General features: G+C 39.6%; 3 protein-coding genes across 3 annotated transcripts; 2 read left to right on the top strand and 1 right to left on the bottom strand.

The window, feature by feature from the left end:
- The first annotated feature begins 1707 nt into the window (after nt 1-1707).
- Nucleotides 1708-8700, top strand: LOC307013906 (cytosolic 5'-nucleotidase 1A-like). Its single transcript, XM_079641516.1, has 6 exons — nt 1708-2251; nt 3550-3717; nt 3915-4044; nt 4774-4896; nt 5260-5444; nt 6020-8700. The coding sequence occupies exons 1-6, from the start codon at nt 2123-2125 to the stop codon at nt 6389-6391; spliced, it is 1107 nt and encodes a 368-aa protein (XP_079497642.1). The 5' UTR covers nt 1708-2122; the 3' UTR covers nt 6392-8700.
- A 125-nt stretch (nt 8701-8825) lies between these two features.
- On the top strand, nt 8826-11895 carry LOC307013907 (uncharacterized protein). Its single transcript, XM_079641517.1, has 6 exons — nt 8826-8940; nt 9723-9746; nt 9846-10010; nt 10276-10299; nt 11040-11210; nt 11577-11895. The coding sequence occupies exons 1-6, from the start codon at nt 8928-8930 to the stop codon at nt 11711-11713; spliced, it is 534 nt and encodes a 177-aa protein (XP_079497643.1). The 5' UTR covers nt 8826-8927; the 3' UTR covers nt 11714-11895.
- Nucleotides 11896-18629: 6734 nt separating this feature from the next.
- ifi27.2 (interferon alpha inducible protein 27.2) lies at nt 18630-19594 on the bottom strand. The gene is made up of 4 exons (XM_079641519.1): nt 19469-19594; nt 19290-19319; nt 18982-19143; nt 18630-18861 (listed from the first exon to the last, which is right to left on the bottom strand). Exons 1-4 carry the CDS (start codon nt 19476-19478, stop codon nt 18776-18778), a joined length of 288 nt encoding a protein of 95 aa, XP_079497645.1. The 5' UTR covers nt 19479-19594; the 3' UTR covers nt 18630-18775.
- Nucleotides 19595-23529: the final 3935 nt, after the last annotated feature.

The raw sequence follows: 23529 nt of genomic DNA, 5'->3' as shown, positions 1-23529 counted from the left end.
TAAAAAAAAATTAAATAGTATAGTATGTTGAAAACATGGAAGAAAAAAAATACGTAGTATAGTAGGCCTATATGGTGAATATGCAAAAAGACGACATAGTATAGTATGTAAAAAATATCAGTAAAAATGACATGGTATAGTATGTTGAAAAATTTGCTAATAAACAACATAGAATAAAATGTAAAAAATGTACAAAAAAAGATGACATAAATATAAATATGCCCCAAAACTACCTAGTATAGTGTGTCGACATTTTCAGAAAGAACAACAGAGTATGTTGTAAATAGCAAAAAATGACATTGTATAGTATGTTGAAAAATATGGGAAAAAACGACATAGTATGTCGACAATATTACAAAAGTATCAACCAAAGTGTCAAAAATAATTATGTTATGCATACAGTAATATATTATATTCTGGTGCAGGGGATACAACAAAGCAGTCAAACAAACAAATATAATTTTTAAAGCAAAGTTTATTGAATATAAAGTAAAATACAAGCTAACAAAAGAACAGAAGCAGTGGCTGATAATGCAGCAGAAACTGACTGGATGAGAGAGAGAACGCTGATGGAGCTTCACAGTTTTTAAAGTTCAGCCAACAAGCGGGACAATATATCAAGGGAAGGTTTGTCGAACTTTAAAAAAAAAAACGACATAGTATGTCAAATATATCAGAAAAAACGACATTGTAAAGTATGTTAAAAATGTAAAAAAAGACGACATATGTCAACGTATGTTGAAAAATATGGGGAAAAAAACAACATGGTAAAGTATCTTGACATTTTCAGAAAAAGATACACGTATAGTTTTTAAAAGTTCAGCCACCAAGCGTTACAACAATACAAGGGAAGGTTACCTGCAAGACACGGCAAACAGGACAGCAGGGTGTGCATGTCGTATCTATTATCCTTTTGATCTTCGTGTCCCTTTCTGGAGGTCTGCTTAGTGTCCTTATTATTTAAAATGCATTAATGCTCTTTCAAGTCTTTCATCTTTCTTCCCTGCATCACCAGTCTCCCATTCTGATAAATGCCATATGTATGCCATATGCCATGTATATGCCATGGTTGTGCAGCCAATCAGATCTCAAATGGGATGTCCTAGCCTGTCGTTGCCTGGCAACTGGGACTGCTGCTACATAATTCAATCCACATGAGGCGTGTGGTGCAGTGGATAGAGCCTTGGTGTTGGGATAAGGGGAGCACAGGTTCAAACCCCACTGCAGTCAGCATGTGGTTGTGTCCCTGGGCAAGACACTCCACCCCAAATTACTCCTGTGGGGATTGTCCACAGTATTGAGTATGTAAGTCGCTTTGGATAAAAGCATCTAACAAGTAACATGTAATGTAATGTTGGAAAGATCCTGCAGGGGTTTATATAGCAAGAGGCAAATTACCCAGGATGGACTCCATTTCCCACACTGCTGAGCAGGAACGTGATACGGTAGATAGAAGGACAGAAATGTAGACGACATGGAATACAATGCAACATAATATGAACAACCCTCTTCACAAGCGATGTATAATGCATTGTATGAGAAAACAGTTTTGCTTCTATGCTTAAAAATATCACCTCCACCTCTCTATTAAGAGAACTGAAGCATTACAAGCATCATGACACAGCGCTGTTCTGACACAGCGGCATGTTTTGTCCAATAGGGAGCATCAACCAGTTGTCACATACATTACATCACATGCTCTGCTGCTGCTCCAGGGAATTAGACACGGGAAGGGTTGAAAAAAAAGGTGGGAGGATGCAAGTGGATGGAGTCAGCAGTGTATGTGTGATAGAGAGAGGGAAACAGGAAAAGACAAGCACACAAGAGCTGAATGAGGATTACAATGCGTATGATGCTAGGGACAGGAGGTAATATTAAGAGAATGTTCTGAATCTCTCTTCATCTCTTTTTTATTCTCCAATCATCTTCTTTCTTTGGAATATCATTTAGCTAAGTGCCTCTGCTGCTATAGCCAGGGTGATCTCATCTCTTGTGCACCAGGACTGAAGAGTGAGTAAGGACTTAGCTGGGAACTCCCTGCCAAAGAGAGGGAGAGAGAAGAGAGCTATCAGGGGACACACTGGGATTCAGTGTGGACCTGAGGGAGAGCCGAGGAGGTAAGATGAGTCAAAACAACGGGGACACACTGACAGCCCGTGGACCTGACTTGACCAGCATCAGCAACCGGCCCCCCTGGGAAGATGCTAGGATGAAGTTGAAGCCCTCCACTCCCACCAGGAAACCTAAACCTGTGAGTATCCTTCAGCCTTCATCCATTTACAACTGCAGTATCAGAGTTGTTGACAGCAAAGGCGACCCAAGTCAAATGTAAACTTTGGAGTTTAATTATTTTTCTCTTACTTGATAGTGAAAGCCTGCCAAGACACACTTGTGTTCAGGACTTGAGGCTGCTTATTTCACGGTGGTCATGATCTGACCTGTCATCTTTATCAAAGGTAGCCCTGTTAAGAAAACAAGGGTTAATATCATGATTACTAGCAAGTGGAGTGCAGCATTGAAATCCTCAGTAAGAAAGAAAGTTAGGTTGAGATATCATTAGATGAAGCAGGAGATCGAAACTCAGAAAGGCTTTATTGTTAGAAACTGAGCAAAGCACAGAGGGCTCTTGTTTGATATCAGGTGCAAGGTTGTCTGTGAAGGCTATCGTTTGGATTTCTTACCTGGAAAGGATGCAGCAAATCACAAAAAAAGACATAAACAACTGCTACTTCAGGCAATTACAGAATGTAGGGAGTTGTCTCAGTTGTAAGTTAAAAAAATACTTGTTAAATATTCTTTAAGCAGTGGAAGTACGTTTTCAACCCCAGGTTTCAGGTTAAAATATCTTCATGGTATTATCTGGTCTACTGACATTACAGTAATATCATTTACAAAAGTATAACCAAACAACAGAAGCTCAAAATGTGCTGTGGATATAATATGATGACCAAAAGTGTGAGCCCCATTATAAACAGTGTGCTATATTCTGTGTTGTTGTCCCAGTCTCATAATGCTTAACAGGCCGGCTCGGTATGTGGGCCTGCACTATCAGAGTCATGCAAAGGAAAGTATTTCTTATCACATTGTCACCTCTATTCTGTCACAACAACTCACTCAGTTTACCCACTGTTGGCATTAAATAAAGCCTTTATTAAGTAGTTTCTTTCTACTTGGAGCTGTCAGCAAATCAGCAAACACTTTTCCAATATTCTAGTGCCACTGCTCACAATATTAATAATGCACTGCGTCCCTTCAGGCACCATAACCTTGTTTGATAACAACCAAAAGAAGGACAACTTGTTTATGAAGCAACATGTGTGTGACAACAATTGTATTAAGGTGTTAGGCGTGCTTGTACAGAGATATCGTTGCCTTTGGAGAAAAAGCCACGCTAGCTGTTTCTACACATTACAGTCTTTATGCTAAGTTTTGCTAAGCAAGCTGATGTGTCTCGTTTATTGAGGTATAAGTATTTGCATCTGAAATAAGGCAACTGTGATTGTGAAGAAAACTAAAGCTGGATGTTATTGCAACTCTTTTTTACTCTAGCCAAAGCCGGAGAATGCCATCACCATCGGCGTGTCGGCACGAGTCCTCTTCAACATGGAGAAGGAGCAGCAGATCTACGAGCAGCAGGGCCTTGAAGACTACATCAAGTATCAGGTGGAGCATGAAACGCAGCCTTTCAGCCCCGGCCCTGCCTTCTCCTTTGTCAAGGTCAGAGAACACACACACATGCACGCACACACACACACACACGCGCACACACACACACACACACACACACACACACACACACACACACACACACACACACACACACACACACACACACACACACACACACACACACGCACACGCATAGAGTATTTTATTTTTTTATAGCTGAAATCTGTGTTTTGTCTTGTTGCCAGGCTCTGGAGGCTGTGAACACTCAACTGAGGGAGCTTTACCCTGACAGCGAGGAGCTGTTTGATGTGGTGCTCATGACCAACAACCATGCATACGTTGGCCTAAGACTTATCAATACCATCAACCATCACCGTAAGTTACTAACATGAGTGATAAAGGCTTGTGACACCCTTTTGTCTTGTGTATATTCCCATCCAGCATCACTGGTTCATCTTCTGAGTGCAAGCCATCACTTTAGCCATCAGATTGTTGACACATTTCAGTTAGGTCTTCTTGTTCATTCTTGATGTAGCTTTAAATCAGTAATGTAAGCTAGATCTGTTACCTAGAACTAGAGTTAGCATGCTGTTTGTGTAACTGCAACTCCCAAATTAAAATATATTATACATGCTTGGAATTACCACCCAACATAAAAACCTTTAAGTAAAAAGCTTTAGTTTTCATTGGGTAAATTACTGAAATAGAAAAAGATCAGATGGGCTGGCATTCACTAGCTGCTCTGCACAGTTGGTCCTCTTTATTCCCACAAACAGAGCGACCCATGACAATATGAACCCAGGGTATGAGTGGTGGGAGTCGTGGAGCTGCAGTCCTTGCTCCTTGCAGGGGTTTGGCAGCCCCTCACCATACGCCCACTGAAGGAGTCAGGCCAAACGGAAACATCTCAGGCTCTTTCCTCAACACTGGGTTTTCGCTTCATGCTTTATAACCTAAAGCCACCCACCACCAGCGCTCAGTATTTAATGCTGAAAGTGATCTGCTATGAATGTAAAAATATGAGGTTATGCACCAATTCATTTAATTCTTGCATATTTTGAATTTAATGCACATTAACTTATCTTTGATTCCTCTTCTCCGCAGAGTTGTTCATCGAGCGCTTCTGTATGACGGGAGGGAACAGTCCCATAGGCTACTTGAAGGCCTACCACACTAACCTGTACCTGTCTTCTGATCCAGACAAGGTTCGAGAAGCTCTGGAAGAAGGTACATATAACTGAGAAGCTGGCTAGCACTGTCCATAGTTGTAAGCACTGTTAATATTCATAATGCTTTATAAAATAATCACAGCACGAGGGCTCAATGTACATTAGCAATTGGTCATTGTTACCTGTGCGCCATGATGTCAAAGGGTTAAAAAACTGCGACCCAGTAAAGTGTGAAAGCAAACAAAAACAAAACAGTGCTATATAATCAGATATTTAGCATCATAAGTATGATTATATTGTATGCGCATCATAGAAAGTGTTCCAAGAAGCTATGACTACACTACAGAGGCCAAAGTGAGTGTCTCTGCTATATGGTATGTAACATGTATTTATACACACCTGTTTCTAATAACACACTCAGGTATAGCAGCAGCTACCATGTTCACCCAAGAGAAGATAACGGAAGTGTCGGACACCCAGCTGCGAGTCGCCTTCGATGGTGACGCCGTCCTCTTCTCTGATGAGTCTGAGCGCATTTACAAGGCCCACGGACTGGACAAGTTCTTTGAGCACGAGAAGGCACACGAGAACAAGCCTCTAGACCATGTACAGTATACACAAAAGAGACAATTATCAGTATCACACCACTATTGTAAATGTACTGTAGTACATTAAATGAAAGGACTGGTTTACTACAACTTAGGTATTAGTGAGTACTTTTGACAACCACTTCTATCACCTATGATAATAGTGTATAAATGCAAGTCATTTCTAGGATTGGGAAACATAGTGACGTCTCTGCAAAATCAAAAACTTAATTTGGTCTTTAAATCAGTTTTATAATTTTACCATTTGCCCTTTCACTGCTATTTGGCTCATCTGAGGGTTTGTCATAGCCTTAATGCTTACTGCTTGCCATCTTTGAGTGCTGTTGTGATATCACTGTATACCAGATCTCAGGAACTAACCTGGTAATTAGAAAAGACATGATGAACTACAGTAGGAACTATCAAAGTTATCATAGAGCTGCTGGTAAACTCTCTATAAAGAGAACAGTTTATTTCAAACTTTGGCACAGATTATACCAATTAGGCATATTTGTATCTTGAGTTGGCCCTTAATAATATAAAAACTAGCAAAAGGTGACTTTGGATTTACTCAATTCCTTCTTCTTTGTGCAGGGACCCCTGAAATGTTTCCTGGAGGCTTTAGGAAAGCTGCAGAAGAAGTTTTACGGCAAAGGTCAGCGCATGGACTGCCCCATCCGTACCTACTTGGTGACCGCTCGCAGCGCAGCCAGCTCTGGTACCAGGGCTCTGAAGACTCTGCGCTCGTGGGGTCTGGAGATCGATGAGGCTCTCTTTCTGGCAGGGGCACCCAAGGGCCCCATGCTTGAGAAGATCAGGCCGCACATTTTCTTTGATGACCAGATGTTTCATGTGGAGGGGGCAGCGGAAATCGGGACAGTAGCATGCCACGTGCCCTATGGGATATCTCAGGCAATGCCGAAGAAAGGAATCAATGACAAAGAGACTTTTTCAGCACCAAAGTAGCCTGAACATCACTGGGTTACAACTGTATATTTACCTGTTATTTTATCCATTGTTTTTTACCTTTTCAGTTAATAAAAAGAGGTACAACTTTCTAACAAGAGCTCAACTAAACCCTTTATCATTTGTTCCTAAGTTTTAAGTAATGTTTTTTTTAGACTATTCAGGGTGCAAAATCATATGACTATGTTTTAAAAAAGACCAAAATAAATTATAAAACCACATAAATTATCCACTAATGATTTGTTAACATTCATTACAGTACTATTACTAAATAGAGTATACACCAGTCAAGGGATCATTCACAACCTTGACACCTATCTCTGCTTCTTAACCTGCCTCCCCGTTTCTTTTTACTGCTTTTGGTTCCGCATTCCTGCCAAACCCTGACAAAACAAACTCACCAAGATGGACCCAGCAGTACTTTTTAGGATGACCTTTATGATTTATCTCACAAGCTTTTATGCATTCTTGTGGAGTGGAGTAGAGCAACTTGTAAAGAGGCTCAGGAGGCTGCTCTTTCCCTTCTATGCCGGGAAGTGGCTGATGAGCCCTGGTTGTGGAGCTCACTGCCAGGCTTTTGAAGGAACTTTGTGAATTCCTCCAATAGACTGCACGCCTGCTTTAAACTCCTGTTACCCCTGTGCTCCGGATGCTGTGTCTCCAGAGGGGTCCCACCGGCCTCCTGCCCGTCCTAACTTGGTCCCATCTGCCGTCCTCCAGAGTGGTCCCTTTAAAAAACATAAAACATCTTATCAAAATAAAGTATATTTAAAAAAAAGAAAAGCAGAACCAAATATCCCAAAAAAACACAGATTCAAAGCAAGATTCATTTAGACACCATCAAATGAACTGTTGGGGAAATATTTTCCTAGGCCCATAACTTTGACCTAGTCTATCAGCTTGAACTGCCCTCGCTGAGCACAGGCCTGCGACCTTGGGCTGCTGTGCTCTCTGTGTCCCTATTCCTGCCTGTTGGCGTCAGCTGATAGAGGAGTTATCGTTCTGTGCCTGATTTATCTTGTCATGCAAAATGTAAATTATTCTCTCATAACCAGCTAAATACATGGGACTGGGGGAGACATCTTCAGAATTGGTTTGGACAAGAGCTGTATCACCTCATGGCTGCAGCCAATGTCTTTGTCAATCCTCCAGCCGTAACTTAAAATAAATCCTTAGTGTTTGCCATCAAGTTCCAGCTCTCCCATAATCTCATTGTGTTTCGACTCCACACTCCAGAAACCTCCGATTATTTTTGAAAAAGAGGGAGTCTGAATGCAGCCGAGATGTGATTTATGCAGAATCTCAATTTAGAAGTAAACAGTTCTGTCAATTCATTGCTTGTCTTTGTGTTTAAGAGTTTTGAAACTTGTGCCTTTTTTGTCAAAGTGGCATGTTGTTGATATCAGTCTGTTGTAAATGTGTTTTTTTGATCGATGTGTATGAATGTATTTTGAAAATGGCAAATTTGTGAAATTAACTATTTTACATAATATTTATTTAAAATGTATTCCTGTTCAATACATAATACACTCAGCGTTTATTGACATGCATCTTGTGCAATTTTTGTTTCTGCTACTTGACCCCAAAGTGCAGAAGGTTCAATGTCTCTCTTGTTGCTTGCCGGTCTGTCTCATTCTGTCATTCAGTAGTTGTTATATTTTATAAAGTCCATGGTCACTCTTTGTATGAGTGTGAAGCAAGTTGTTATTGACTGAAAAATCTTGTTATGATGAGGAATCTTGGTAAATCTGGGCCAAATGTGGACTGTTTAAGTAAAAGTGTGATGAATGTATTAAAATGTTAGGAAAATATCACTATTTTCTTTACTCCCCCACCCCTAAAAAGAGCTCATTGGTTATGCAGAGGTGAACGTTTCAGACTCTTATTCAAGGATTTTAATAAAAAGCAAGAGCTAAAACAAAAAGATGGTGGCCTTTCTTTCTGTTCCCAGCAGGGGGAGAGACACCACATCACATGAAGACCAGACAGTCATTTCCAGCCATGACATTGAAGCCAGTAATGTTGTCGCCTTTGCATCAGACAAATATTTTATTTATTTGTTACTGTCAACAATTACTACAAAAAGACCAAAACCTACAATGTTTAGGACTTCCTTGTAAAAAAATGTAAGACTTAAAGGAATGTGTGATTTGTTGTTTTCTAACCTGAGAAATGCATATTTGTACTTATTATGTATATGTAAAAATGTGTATTATATTTATCTTTATTTTATTCTTAAATGGAACCTAACTTCCCCCGGGATAAAAAAAAATGTTCTGATTGGGATTCTAAAAAAGTGAAATTATGATAAATGTAATTTAGTTTAATATGTGAAGATTTAAAGTAAAACTTGTAAAATTATATTTGCATTTTTGTTTCTTAAATGTCATGATGGCATCATCACATGACACTGTTGTACTGGGAAATGGAAACTTAAATATATCCAGCCTCACCAAACCGGCTCACCCTTTCCTTTCAGCTCAGTTGATGTCTCACACCAGAGACGGCTCTGATCGCTCATTCCCAAAGCCTGAAGATGGAAATAATTTGTGAGTACACATTTTCTTTGACCTTACTGTTACTTTATATTAATCAGAACATATTTGAGCTAGAGTCCTTACCCCAAGTGAAGGAGTTCAAGTATCTCGGGGTCTTGTTCTCGAGTGATGGAACAATGGAGCGTGAGATGGGCCGGAGAATCGGAGCAGCGGGAGCGGTACTGCAGTCGCTTTACCGCACCGTTGTGACGAAAAGAGAGCTGAGCCAGAAGGCAAAACTCTCTGTCTACCGGGCCATTTTTGTTCCTACCCTCACCTATGGTCATGAAGGATGGGTCATGACCAAAAGAACGAGATCACGGATACAAGCGGCCGAGATGGGTTTTCTCCGCAGGGTGGCTGGCGAGGAGAAGTTCAGTCATCCGGGAGGGACTCGGAGTTGAACCGGTCCTCCTTCGCGTCGAAAGGAGCCAGTTGAGGTCGGGCACCTAGTAAGGATGCCACCTGGGCGCCCCCCTAGGGAGGTGTTCCAGGCACGTCCAGCTGGGAAGAGACCAAGGAGACCTAGGACCAGGTGGAGGGATTATATCTATTCGCTGGCCTGGGAGCGCCTTTGGATCCCCCAGTCAGAGCTGGTTGATGTGGCCAGGGAAAAGAAAGTTTGGGGCTCTCTGCTGGAACTGCTACCTCCGAGACCCGACCACGGATAAGCGGGAGAAGATGGATGCATGGATGGATGGATGGATGGATGGATGGATGGATGGATGGATGGATGGATAGATAGATATTTTAGTGGGAATAACGTATTTTTGTTTTTTGTTTTTGATTTACAGGTGAGGCATACTTTAATGCAACAGGTAAAACCTAATATAACCACTAAAACACACATTCTCCTTTGAATTTCAGAATCCCTTATGTGGCTCAGAAATGTTTATTCTTTTATATTATTCTCACAGGAGGTGCAGGGACTGAGGATGTGACTCCTGATATTTTGGAAGAAATGGGTTTCAGCTCATCGAATGCCATAGTAGAAGCTATTTTTGCTGCAATAAAGTCTGGAGCAGTTTGGATTCTCTGGGCAATCTTGAAGTCAATCTTGAAGTCAATCTGGGCGTCATTTGGTAAACTGAATATTGTATTTCTTTATCTATAATTTTGTTCGAGTGGATATATTTTCATGCTGATTTAGGAAGACAACTGCCAATTACAGTTTTCTGTTCTCTTATAAATGTAATAATCTTATATAAGTTTGTTTTCATGTGGCTCATTGAAAGTTTAAAGCAGCATCATAACACCATCACAAGCAAGTAAATAAAAGGGAAAAGTATTATTAGCAGCTCAGTGTGAATAGCATGTCATTGTTTTCTGTTTGTGTTTCATTAACAGGTTGCGGATGGTTTATGGGCGCAGGTAAGACCATTTGGAATGTACATTTTTGAACGTGCTAGCCTTTAAATCATCAAAGTCCCATTGTTGAACTCAGGTTCAGGAGGGAATGGATTACATGTAACGTGATTACGTAATCAGCATACCACATGAGATCTCAAACATATGGCATCACCTACTGAATTAAATAAAAGAACAAACCAATGAAAGTGAAAACCATAAAGAAAATTCAGGCAGTAGGCGTATAGAGTCCAACTTAGTACGGGCCTGTATATCAACAGATCAGGTGTTCACCTGGCTGCTGCGTTGAAAAACAATGAATGAGTTTGAGAATGAGTATTCTGGATGAAAGCCAAAAAGAAAATTCTGGGAGCATGCCTAACTATTTCAGTTTGCTCTGATATTATTTTAGCTTTAAATGTAGTGTGTGGTCATGTGTCTCATTGTTGGTCTATAAACTACTGCCTAAAAATGCTTAATGATAACTTGGTTTCTTCTTTTCTAACATCACAGTGTTCTGTTGTCTTATATAATACGATTAGGTTAAAGCTCTCTTATTGATATTTATTTGCTCTTGTATTTATCTGCATTGCCTTTGATATTGAGGTGATCCAAAAGTAATGGAAAGTAATCAGGTTACATTCATGTTATATTGTGATACTTAGATTAGGTCACTGAATACTTTTGTTTAAAGTAACCCTTCCAAACCTGGTTGTCCTTATCATTAGTGAACATGTCTCTTCTGCTTTAATCATTCCCATTAGCTGGAGGAGCAGCCATTGTGGTGGCGACTCCTGCTATTCTAGCTGCCTTAGGTTTTACTGCAGGTGGAATAGCAGCCGGCTCCATTGCTGCCAAACTAATGTCGTGGGCTGCAGTTTCTAATGGAGGAGGCGTTGCAGCAGGAAGTTTGGTGGCAATCTTGCAGTCACTTGGTAAACTTATCTTAATAAACGTCTGTCTCAAGTCAGTAAAAACAATATATATCTGAAAAAAGTAAAGCTGTTTTACAAGGTAACAGAAAGGCTCATAAATATATTTCTGTTCAAATACCAAATAAAGTGAATGCTGTTGTTAGACATCCCTATATACAAAAAGTACTTTCAATTAACAAACTACATGTTGTTCTACAATGGACAGAGGAAGCATTTCGAGAATATTCAAGTTTCAGTCCTGGAGTAGAATTTGTATCTAAATAGAGAAATAAGTCATTTTAGACTGTGGAATAAAAGCTTTCCTTTTGGAAAGGCCAGAGCTATATGATTCTCAAGAATAATGTACTCTCACGGCTGGTATGTCAGGGGCTACAACTGGAGCTGCGGCTGGAGCTGGAGCTGGAGCTGGAGCTGCGGCTGGAGTAGCTGTGGCTGGAGCTGGAAAAACTGTTGCATGGATGCTGTCAACCATTTGCTGTCAGCCAGATCTAATAAAGATTTAGAGCATGGATATGGGACACATTTAATCTTCACCTAATGGAGACAAATACACATTTTGTGTATCTGTACTGTGATGAATGTCAAATACCAACATTAAACTGTGTATGCCATGGCTTAAATATTTGAGCATCAATCCAGAAGCAATTATATTGTTATGATGAAATTAAAAGTCTAACATATCCAATTTTCATCTTGTAATCTATTATTTGTATACAGTAAGCCAAAAGTGTGTTTTATAATGTGAAAGATGATGCCTGCATAGTGTCATTTGCAGGATGTGAATTAGCTCTTATAAATCTTTGTTTTTACACTATAACTGAATCGGAAGGCATTAACATGATGCTTCTGTGCTCTGTGAGTACTTTTATCTTATTATGCGGGCAATTCTAAATCCATATAAAATGCATGAAAAATAAAGCAAATATTTTTCTTTTTTTTTACCATTTCATTGACAAAATTTCAATTATTATACTCGAGTTTATGTAAAAGACTAAGATTTAACGTGGTGCTTTGAGCTGGACAACAGCATACTAACAATTAAAATGCTGTGTTCTGATAATTGGCAGATATATTATTTATTTGCCTTTTTTCCCCTTGCAGCATGCTAACATTAGCTAATTAGCATTAAGTATAGCTCTGGTTGTTCGGACTGTCATGTAGCAGATTTCATCGCCATTCATACAATAGAATCGTAGTAATAGTAAAACATTTCACTGAAAACAAAACTGTCAACTTCATGTTGGCCCTTGGCACAGGATCCCTGTTGGGCCCTCTGGCCGCACGATATGGAAAACAAAAAATCAAACTAAGAAAAAGAGAATGTCACCCTTAAGTAAACTTCCTTCAAAGCAGGGAATTGCAACAAGAAGAGACAATGAACTCTGATATATGGGGCGAAGCCTGCGAGCTAGTTCAGGCAGACAACTCGAGCACCAATGATACATTAACACGTGACGCACCTCGTCCTTCTTACAACCAACTAAACACATTCTCCTAAACCTGCCGCTCCATTTAAGCTGCCATATCTGCTGCCTCTGCCTCTGCCTCGCTAATGCTGCTACTGCTGCGTTCACATCACTGCTGGTCGCCGGCCCCCCAACCACCCCAGCATCCACCTGTAGGCTCGGGGGATAGTTATCTAATCATCACAACTCAATGTTATGTAAATCTTTGGAGCGATGAGAAGAGAGCCTAGACGCTAAACTCAAACGATATACTGCTTCTAATGAACATATCAAGACACACGTAAATTGTCTGATTGAATTAACATTTCTGAGATATTAAGCCATCACTTAATACGTTGCTTAACCAGTTTACTTCTGACTTCTCCTTCAAAAGAAACATAGATCTACTGCACGCTAACAGCAATTATTTTTAACTCCAATTGAAAAGCCTGCTAACCAAAGCTGCACTATAATATCATTATACAACAATGGATCAAATTATTGTGTACAATTAAAGGTGTCTCTCATAGTTATAGAAACACTGCTGATAATCTCCAGACTTTTATGTGCCCTCACAGTAAACTAGTGAGTATACCCCATGGTATACCCTTTCAGTTGACCAATTGTTTATCATCGGTTTACAGCTGCAGTTTCCATAAGTATCAGAGTTGTTGACAGCAGAGAAGACACACATTGCACATATTACATTTTAAGACAAACTTTGGAGTTAAATTATGTTTCCCTTCCTTGTAAGCCTGCACACACTTGTGGTCAGGACTCAAGCTTATTTCACAGTGGTCATGATCTGGACTCTCATCTTTATAAAAGTAAAGCCCTGGTAACGAAAGGAGGGTTACTATCACGTTTACTAGCAAGCATAGCCGTGGGAACATGTTTCAAATGGGGAGTGCTGTGGGGATCACATCCTCTAGGGGGGTCAGGGGGGAAGATTGTTTTTCAACATTATAAAGTAAAATGCTTCAATCTGGTGCATTTTGAGCTGAATTGCCAGAGACTAGATCTAAGGGGTACAACTCTAAACACCCATATCGAAAAGATCGGTTTACATTTTAATAATCAAATAAGTATGTGGACATAACCAATAACCTAACATAGCCAATAACAAGTAAATGTAACTTTTTTTTTTTTTTTGTTCATGTATTTCTTATTTTACCAGTTAACATTTATTTATTTATGCATATTCTTTAATCTCTCCAGATTTAAACAATATTTCTGGTTTACTGTCCTATATGCACTGGAATGATTTCAAACCTGTTTTTATTTATCCCAATAATTATAAAGGTTGCCTTGGAAATATTTGTTTACATAAATTGTTAACAAACTGTTTGAGACCCTCTGAGATAACTTAGACTAAAGTGAACTATCTAAACACTCAGTCCTTTAACTCACTGAGCCTCTCAGTCTGTCTGGCTATCAGTCCTGTCCAGACAGCTGATATCTGTCCTGTGTGTGAGCTGCGGGCGCCTGATAAGCCAACATCCCCCACTTTCATCGTACAGGGCCAGTGCTTGAATTGGGCCGGTACTCACCGGTACGCAGTACCGGCACTTCTGATTTTTACCCATGTGGTACCGGCACTTCTTACTGCCGGTACTCAGTGCTTGAATTGGGCCGGTACTCACCGGTACGCAGTACCGGCACTTCTGATTTTTACCCATGTGGTACCGGCACTTCTTACTGAGTACCGGCAAGGTGCCGGTACTCAGTAAAATGCCGGTACTCAGCCACCGGCAATATACGTATATATTGTAAACGCAACGCAGCGCAAATGTGGGTCTGACTCTGCCTCACAGAGGGTGACTGGCTGTCTACATGACGTGGCCTGCCGACATTGCCACTTTCATACAGATCATACTAATGCCCTCGATTGGTCTCTGTGTGTCATTCAAGCTCGGGAGGGTGTGTGTTGGTGTATGTGTGGCGCGAGCGAGCGAGAAAGCGCGCGCACCGGTTACGTGTATTGTGGTTAGCATCTGGTGCTAGCTAGCTGCGCTAACGGATATAAGGAGCTTTTTCAACAACAAGGTGGAGGGAAAGTCCTTTGCTGTCAGACTGAGAGGCTGATAACTACAGCTCTGGTGAGGTAAATTACTCTCTGAGTCTTTAGATAGTTAACTTAGTTTAAGTTATCTCAGTGGGTCTCAAACGGTTCGGTCACCATTTATGTAAACACATATTTCCATTTGAGGGGGTAGTGATTAGTAAAATATGCATGAATAATACAAACAAAATGTTAACTAGGTGAAAAAAGGTAAGATAAACTTGTTGAGAGCTAAAACTAGTCTTTGCTGTTGCCTCAAAGAGGAGCAGGGGGGAGAGGAGGGAGACAGGAGAGGCCGATTCAGGAGCCCAGACACACTCACAACTATAAATGAACCAAAAACAAATAAATAAACAAGTTTCAATATTTTTTCATATTGGATATTGTATGTTATTGGTTATGGCCATGTACTTGTGATTTTATGATTATTTAAATGTATACATTTTTGTTTCATATGGGTGTAGTCTCTTTATTTCCCCCTCAAAATGCACCAGATTGATGCATTTAAGTCCAACATTTAAAAAAAAATCTTATCCCAAATAGATTTGCAATTTAAAAAAAAATAGTAACCCATCTTCATATGTTTCTTTTTGGGTAGTAGATTTAAACTAGAGGGCTATCACTTTGTGCAGCAACGCTATTGACAAATAAATCCAGCAAAATGGCACAAAAAACTGGTAGTGGCCTCAGGGACGAGGAGTCATTTAACCAGCCAGTAGGAGTCAAGCTTTACTTTCTTTTATATCCATAAAGAAAAAGTAAATCTGTTTACAGTTGTTTCATTATGGATGTTGAGAGGTATCCATATATCTCTTCATTTTGCTCTCAAAGTGCACCAGATTGATGCATCTAACTTCAATATTTTAAAAAAAATGTTCCCGGGGGAGCATGCCCCCGGACCCCCCTAGACTAGAGGGTGTCAGGTCCACTCCCCACTTATAAAAATAGATCTTTACCACTGCACCCCCTCTAATCTCAGATGCACCCTGTCCCTGAGTCATTTTGTTTAAGTACAGTGAGCCTTTCTAAAATATACAGTAAAGAGACAAACCCACCAGCATTATAGGATATACTATGATTTTGTGCCAAATACTTGTTGCTGATTTAGAGTACTGGCACCTTTTTTATTCCAATTCAAGCACTGTACAGGGCAAATGGAAACTGTAACCGGGGTGAAAAGGGTGTTATCTTTACTTAATTATGAATGTTGTTACATCAGGGCTGAAAATTCGTTTTTTTGTATTATATTTCCATTTAATCTTGTGGACGTGCAGATCCCCTGTCCTCCATCTGGGGGTGCTGCAGCACCCTCAGCACCCCTACTTCCCACGGCCCTGCTAGCAAGTGCTGCATTTAAAGCCTGATTGAAAAGAAAGGTAACTTAAGAAACAAAGTTTACAATTTAAAAACTGCCGATTTAAAAACATTTCTGATCTCCTGCTAAATGATGAACTATCCAGAACTCTCAGGTCTTCTGGGACAGGTCTGCTTTCTGTCCCCAGAGTAGGAACTAAACATGGTAAAGCAGCGTTCAGTTGTTATGCTCCAAACATCTGGAACAAACTACCAGAAACCTGCAGGTCCGCTGCAACTCGAACTACTTTTAAATCCAGGCAGAAGACTTTCCTTTGTGTTGCTGCTTTTAATTGGAATATTAATATCTTACACTGCACTGTAACTTGTTTTCATGTATTTTATACCTGTGTTATTTTATATTAGCCTGTTTTATGTTTATTTGATCATCTTTGCTTTGTAATGATGTTTTTAAAATGCCATTTTATAATGTGTTTCTGCTGCACTATTTCTGCTCTGAATGTCTTTCATTTTTGTAAAGTACTTTGAATTGACTTGTGTTGAAAGGTGCAGTATAAATAAACTTGCCTTGCCTTGATTTGTTTAAAATAGAAAGGTGTGGCCTATACTTGTCCAGTGTATGAATACATTGCTGGATTGCTTTGAAGTTATTGGGTCACATGATTGAAGCTATTGAAACTCATTAGACTTTTCAAAAAAGAAGACTATAATCCAATGAAAAGAGGTGCGCCCTACATGTCCAGTGTGGTTTACACTGCAATGAGTTTGAGTCATTGGGTCGCAGGTTATAAATACAAAAATGCAGGTTTTTTTTCATTCGGATAATTATTTGATATAAATATACATCTTTCTTATGAGACATATTTATCCTGTTTATTATCAAGATACAACCGTTAAAACAACAAGATTATAACCAGATTAGAAGTGGACTGGGGTCTATGTGAGTTTTAAGTTTTGTTTCTTAAGAAATTAAACTTTCCTCCTTGGAGCTAAAGAGTGCTCACAGATTCCTTGTCTCTACTGTATGTAACCAACGTCAACTCAGAAGACAAAAGACACAACACTAAAGAGATGCTTAACCAGTTTAGGTCTGCCTGCTTTGAGGACAAAATGTCACCATTTATTTTCCTGTGCACAAATAGTTCATTAAATTGAAAATTAAGAGATAATTAAATGATAGTCTGAATTCATACAAAATTACCAAATTGAATATTTTAACAACTAATGGGCGGTCTTAGTGAGCTGGGTGATTGTGATATCATTTGACCTGCCCTTTTTTGTCATGTCCTGAAGTGATTCGACCCTTGGGCTTGGAGAGCATTGTTGAGGACTGTTGACAATGTGCTGCTGTTGTATGTTTGTATGCTTCTAAATAAGTGTCTAGGCTGCCTTACCAACTGTAACAGATGGATACTTGAATTAAAATGTCTTAAAAAAAACTATAGGATGATCCCGTGATTCCTGTTTTTTTATTTTTAGGGAGAGGTCTTATTGTGGACGTGGTCTGATTTAATATTTATTTTAAGTTTGTTGCTTATTTTAATGGGCAGGTTTTGTTATGAGATACCAGGAGACTTGGGTGGAACACCTACCTGACTTGTTGGTGTATAATGAGAAAAGCCAATGTGATAAACTCTGAGTGGCATATACATATGAAACCACAGGTTAATGTCCCGACTATTCAGCTCCCCTTATTGATCATATCAATGACTGGATGTGTCAGAACATTCTTTAATCAGAAAAAGACAAAACTAAGGTAATTGTTTTTGTAGACAAGTCAGAGCTGAGCTTCATTAGGCAATGTTCAAAACAACAGAAGAAGCCAGACATCTAGGTGTAGTCATGGACTCTGACTTGCATTTAAATAGTTATATTAAAACTATTACTAAGTCAGCTTACTATCACTTTAAGAATATATGGATTAAAAGACTAATGTCACAGCAGGATTTTTTGAAAATGTGTCCATGCTTTTATCTTCAGTAGAGTCGACTACTGTAATGGTGTCTTTACAGGTCTCACTAAAAAATCTATTAAAAAGCTGCAGCTAATTCAGAACGCTGCTGCTCGAGTCCTCACTGACACTAAAGAAAAAATGGATCACATCACTCCAATTCTGAGGTCTTTACACTATAAAAACCTCCTGTCTGTCAAATAATCAATTAAAATATATGCTGCTGGTTTATAAAGCATTGAATGGTTTAGGGCCAAAATAAATTTCTGATCTGCTGTTAAATTATGAACAATCCAGAACTCTCAGGTCTTCTGGGACTGGTCAGCTTTCTGTCCCCAGAGTCAGGAGAAGCAGCATTTAGTTATTATGCCATTTTAAAATGTGTTTCTATTTTAATGTCTTTCATTCTTAGTGAAGCACTTTGAATTGCCTTGTGTTGAAAGGTGCGATATAAATAAACTTGCATTGCCTCATATTCAGCTAAGTAACATCTTACAGCTTGGTTTTACAGCCCGACTTAACTGTGGCAAGAAAAAATAATGCTAATTAATAAAAAAAAAAAGGTTAATAAACCAGTGAACTATTTTAGTCCTTTCTCTTGGACATAACAAAGAATGGAAAGATGCAGAGGCGACACACTGAACAAGTATGGTTAATAGAAGACCGATTTATTAAACAAAACATTTTGTATGAGATGACCAAAGTGCTGTTTAGCCAGTGAAAATGCTGTCAATTCTACTTTCCTCCTTCATTTGGCAAAGTACACATATTCATCCTGTTCCTTCATGATTTCTCAGATGAGGATTGCAGTTATCCATCCAATGGTTGCTCCGACGCCAGCCACACCTGCAGAGGCAGCTGCTGGCAGACCGGCTGCACCTACAGCAAGGATCAAAGGTTTAATATCAACTATGCAGAAACTGAGAACTGATATTACCATATTATCATTAGTTTAACCAAAAGATTAAAATGCAAAAACATAAAAGTGATGATCTTTACCTGCTGCCTGCAAAACAGCCACTGTAGTTCCGGCTGCCACTGCTCCCCCGTTAGCCACTGCCGCTGCTGACATCATGCCGGCAGCATAGGAACCTGCAACGATCCCGGCGGAGGTGAACCCTACAGCGGCCAGAACAACAGGAGCAGCGACGACAGCTCCAGCTGCAGAAGAACCGTTGATAACGTCGTTAATTTGTTTGGCGACTCCAAAATGAATAGTGAGCCAGAAATAGTAATCATTCCCAAATTGGACTCAATAAAGAGTATCTAATCTAAAGTGTGTTTACAATCAGATGTAAAAGTCTTACCTGCTCCAGCACCAGCTAAAGCGAAAGTTACTGAAACACAAGACGAATATCGAAATCAACATTAACATCGGGCTTAATCAATACCTTTGCTAAAGTAACCATCATTATTCTTTTTTGTAGTTAAAAATAGAATGTAGCCTCCGAAGTAAAAACTCGATGAAATTTAAAGTGATACTCACACAGCCCCATGATTTGATTGTAGTTTAGAGTTGATGACCGGGTTTATATAGCCTGCCTAGCTTTCATTTCCTGAAAAATGAAACTCTGCTGTATAGGCTTAAGTTTCTCTTCTTGAAACATAAGCCTTGTACAGCAAAGGGCGTCAAACATTCCTTGTCGTTACTGAATCAAATACAATTTATCCTGACTGTAGAGCACCAGGAGGAAAACAAAAGAAAGGAACTGTTGAGGATTTCTAACCCCGTTTAGGTCTGCTTGCTTTTGGGAAACACATTTCTTCACTGTTTATTTACATACCAAGAGTTTAACGCAATCAAAAAGGGAATCTAATTACATTTTATATTTAAGTCGAGGCACACCAAATACACCATTCTTTATGTGACCATCGCCTGATTTTTATTATGAACGACAATAAGCAATAACGACAATAATTCACTTTGATGTGACACTATCCTCTCACCAGTGGAGGGCGCTGTTTACCAGCAGCAGCAAAGCTTCCTCAGTTGAAAATCCCTTTATGTTGTGTTTGTGGAAAATACGTTGTTTATAATAATAATAATAATAATAATAATAATAATAATAACTTCAATTTATATAGCGCCTTTCATAACCTCAAGGTCGCTTATGATTTATGATTACCAGAGGTGGGAAGTAACTTGTACATTTAATCAAGTACTGTACTTAAGTACAACTTTGAGATACTTGTACTTTTATTTGAGTATTTCCATTTTATGCTACTTTGTACAATACTCATACTGAGTATGCATACTGAGTATTTTTACATTCTGTACTTTAAGTATTTTGATGCTAATACTTTTGATCTTTTATTTGAGTAACATTTTAAATGCAGGGGCCTCATTTATAAAGGGTGCACACAAAAACGGGAAAGACGAGAAACTACGACACCGTTAGCAGAAGGAAGAATGGAGGAGAAATATGTGAAAATAATACCATAAATAAAATGTTACCTCTCATGAATCATATATGAATAATTAATTTGCAAACATTGATTAAAGCCAATCTTAAAATGATTAAACAAACGCCTGTTTGAGACTCCTCAACAGGGCCGGCTCTAGACAATTTGCTGCCCTAGGCGAGATTTTAGCTGGCGGCTAGCGCCCCCGCCCCCATCCATGCAGAGAATCGTACAGTAGAGCTCAATAGAGTATCCAAGGAATACACAATAGAATGGGGGATGGACGCAGGCCGTCCCTCCCTACAGGCCAATCATGCAGGCTGCATGGGGCCTCACATTGCGCAGGGGGCCTCGCGCAGGGGGCCTCGGCTTATGAGCTCGGCTTGTGCGCAGTTCTCAGCGCAGTTCTCAGCACACCCCCCCCCTCCCTTCCGGCTGACACGTGAGAGGTGACAAGGGGAGCACGTCTGTAACCCGACACCGTTGCAATGAATCGACATCTGACCAATCACGGCTTTGATACGGCCACTAGTGCAGGTGAAGAGAAGTCGGCGAAAAGACAGTTTCGGTCCGGCGTAACATGAAGAAACTAGAGCATCACTCGAAGGTGGGTTATTGTATGAGTGAAATGTACAACTTGTGAATGTTGTATAAGTCAAATGTCAAACTTTTGCCAATTGCCATATTAAAACATCAGCTGCAATTCACGACATGAAGAAGGCAGTCTCTGCATAGCATATAGGCTAATGGAGATGCAGTTATTTCCAGCATTCTTTATTTACCATTCATTCAAGTATTTTATGCCTTTTATCTGCTAATGTACAGGAGGAAGAGTGATAAGCTGTGTGTCTAGTTGGCTTACATAACAGTTAAAGTTTACAGCCTAAAAAATATGGAGCATTTTTTCCCCTTTTATTCATTTTTATGTCAATTTGCACATGTCATGGTGATGCAGCCTCTCCCCTTAACTCCTAACAGTCATCATCAACCACAACACAGAGAAATACTGATAGAAATGTGTGTGTAGTTGATACATTGCTGACAGAGGGAACTACATTTGAATACAGATTTAAGAAATATCAGTTTTTGAGCATGTAATAAGCATGTTTTGTCTTGACTATATTACGACTATATTATAATAAAATAATATAGTATTTATATTATTTAATTGATTATGATTATTATTATTAGTAGAAGTAGTTTATTTTCATTAATTATATATTTATCTTTTTGAGGCTAGTATTTGGCAGGAAATGCATTTCTGACTGTTGTTTCACAACAACATTTGTTCCAATGTGCAGTACCACATTCTTCACAGTCGGATGTTCAGCCTCAATATGCAGGATCTTCTCAGCCAAGTCAGAGACCATATCCTTGGGAAAACAGAGTACTTTGGTGTTGTTCTTACTACACAGACCTTTTACATCTCTTACAGCAGAGTCACCCACAATCAGAGTTTCAGGCCCAGTCGTTAGCTTTCCCTCTAGCCTTTTACTTTTGGAGTAGCTATTGGTCCTTACCCTGCTGTGTGAAGAGGACAGGTTATCCAGGTCATCAGAAAGAGATCTCCGGTTCTCGGTCAGCGGAGCGTATCTGTTCTGGATTGGCACACTTGGTGGTTTAAGAGGATCGTTTTTAGTTCTCCCTTTAGCAGCTGTCCACGGCTGTTTCCTAGTATGAATAGGGGTTGAATAGGCGCTCTTCCTGGGTGATAACAATGCAGGTCAGCCGGTCGCATCACAGATTTGAGAGCGCTGGGCTCTGCCTGTTATTCGTCCTCCCAAATCCCATGGAAATGATTTACTCTTACGCTTTGCACCCAGAGAGTTCCAGGGAGGACTACCACTTGTAGATTTATTACCCGGTACACTGCCCTCCTGTTCCTTGGAATCCTTGGAGCTGCTAACTAGCTGTGAGTTAGCATACCCTTTTCCATTATTTTGCAACACTGGTAAAGTGGTGTCATTCCCACGACATAGTCCATTTACTTCCACGTTAACTTCCAACCGTTGCATTTTCATTTCCAACACAGCCATCTTCTGTAGAAGTTTGTGGAAGTCATCTGTAGAGAATGGAGGCATTTTGCTGCTTACTAGCTTAAACTAAATAGCATGCAGTAGCCTACCAGGCTTCACCTGTCGCTAGGCCACGCTACTGTAAGACTGAGGTTGTCGTACAAATGTTGAAATATGGCTGAAAACCTCCATCTATTTACGAAGATTAACTGTCCCAGTGATAAGTTAATGTCCAGGAGCCGCTGCTCGAAGTTTTCAGAGAATAAGAATAGGAAAATCAGAATAAAAAGTAAGCAGAGGCAAGAGCAAGCAGAAAAGCGTCTGCACTGTAAGGCACTGTAGGGGGCAACATATAATGTAAAATCTTCAATAAATATGGCATCATCTTCAATAACTTTACAGCATTATACAGCATATTTCTACCAAACTCACTATTTGCATTGTTGTTGTTAGCATCTGGTTAGCTTAACGGATATTAAAAGCTGTTTCTAAAACAAGGAAAGGGAGAGCTCTGTCAGACTGAGAGATAACTACAGCTCAGTGAGGTAAGGGACTCTCTGTTTAGATAGTTAACTTTAGTCTAGTTATCTCAGTGGGTCTCAAACGTTTTGGTCACCATTTATGAGAATAAATAAAAAATAGTTATGAAATACTATGACAGTAAAACAAGAATACAGTTTAAAAGGTGAGTGATTTGTAAAATATCAATAAAGAAAAAGAAAATCTGTTTTCCATAAATTCATTTTGCTCTCAAAGTGCACCAGGTAGATGCATTTAACTTCAATATTTAAAAAAAAATCTTCCCGGGGGGCAGGGTCGGCGTCATGGGTGGGCATTCGCGGGCCATGCCCCCCCAAATGAGTCACTATGCACAACCTGCCAGGCCAGGCAAGCCCTGCCACTTTGCCGTTTTTTAAATTAATTTTTTTATCATATTATAAGTGAAAACGTTTCCACTAAATATTTTTTGTGTGAAATAAATCAGAAATAAAGAATATAAATAAAAAACACAGCCTGAGGTGTGCTCACTGGTGATTGGTGTGTTTCTTGACCAAGGACCCCGGCCTTTGATTTGTTGTTATTAATTTTAAAAAACGCGCGCTTAATTAGCAAGTCAGTGAGACGAAGC

The sequence above is a fragment of the Notothenia rossii genome (genome assembly GCF_949606895.1).
Source record: "Notothenia rossii genome assembly, chromosome: 7".
Taxonomy (NCBI): Eukaryota; Metazoa; Chordata; class Actinopteri; order Perciformes; family Nototheniidae; genus Notothenia; species Notothenia rossii.
The sequence above is the reverse complement of the archived record's forward strand: the minus strand, read 5'-3'. Positions and strand labels throughout refer to the sequence as shown.

Bases quoted from the DNA above. Each gene is read 5' to 3' on its own strand.
- ifi27.2 (XM_079641519.1), bottom strand. The intron at 19,144-19,289 runs GTAAGACTTTTA...GTTCTTCTGCAG, and splicing joins TTTAGCTGGTGCTGGAGCAG to CTGGAGCTGTCGTCGCTGCT. The intron at 18,862-18,981 runs GTAAAGATCATC...TCCTTGCTGTAG, and splicing joins GGCTGTTTTGCAGGCAGCAG to GTGCAGCCGGTCTGCCAGCA.
- LOC307013907 (XM_079641517.1), top strand. The intron at 10,011-10,275 runs GTAAACTGAATA...TTTCATTAACAG, and splicing joins GTCAATCTGGGCGTCATTTG to GTTGCGGATGGTTTATGGGC. The intron at 11,211-11,576 runs GTAAACTTATCT...CTGGTATGTCAG, and splicing joins GGCAATCTTGCAGTCACTTG to GGGCTACAACTGGAGCTGCG.
- LOC307013906 (XM_079641516.1), top strand. From the start codon at position 2,123: ATGAGTCAAAACAACGGGGACACACTGACAGCCCGTGGACCTGACTTG. The intron at 2,252-3,549 runs GTGAGTATCCTT...TTTTTACTCTAG, and splicing joins CCACCAGGAAACCTAAACCT to CCAAAGCCGGAGAATGCCAT. The intron at 4,897-5,259 runs GTACATATAACT...TAACACACTCAG, and splicing joins TCGAGAAGCTCTGGAAGAAG to GTATAGCAGCAGCTACCATG.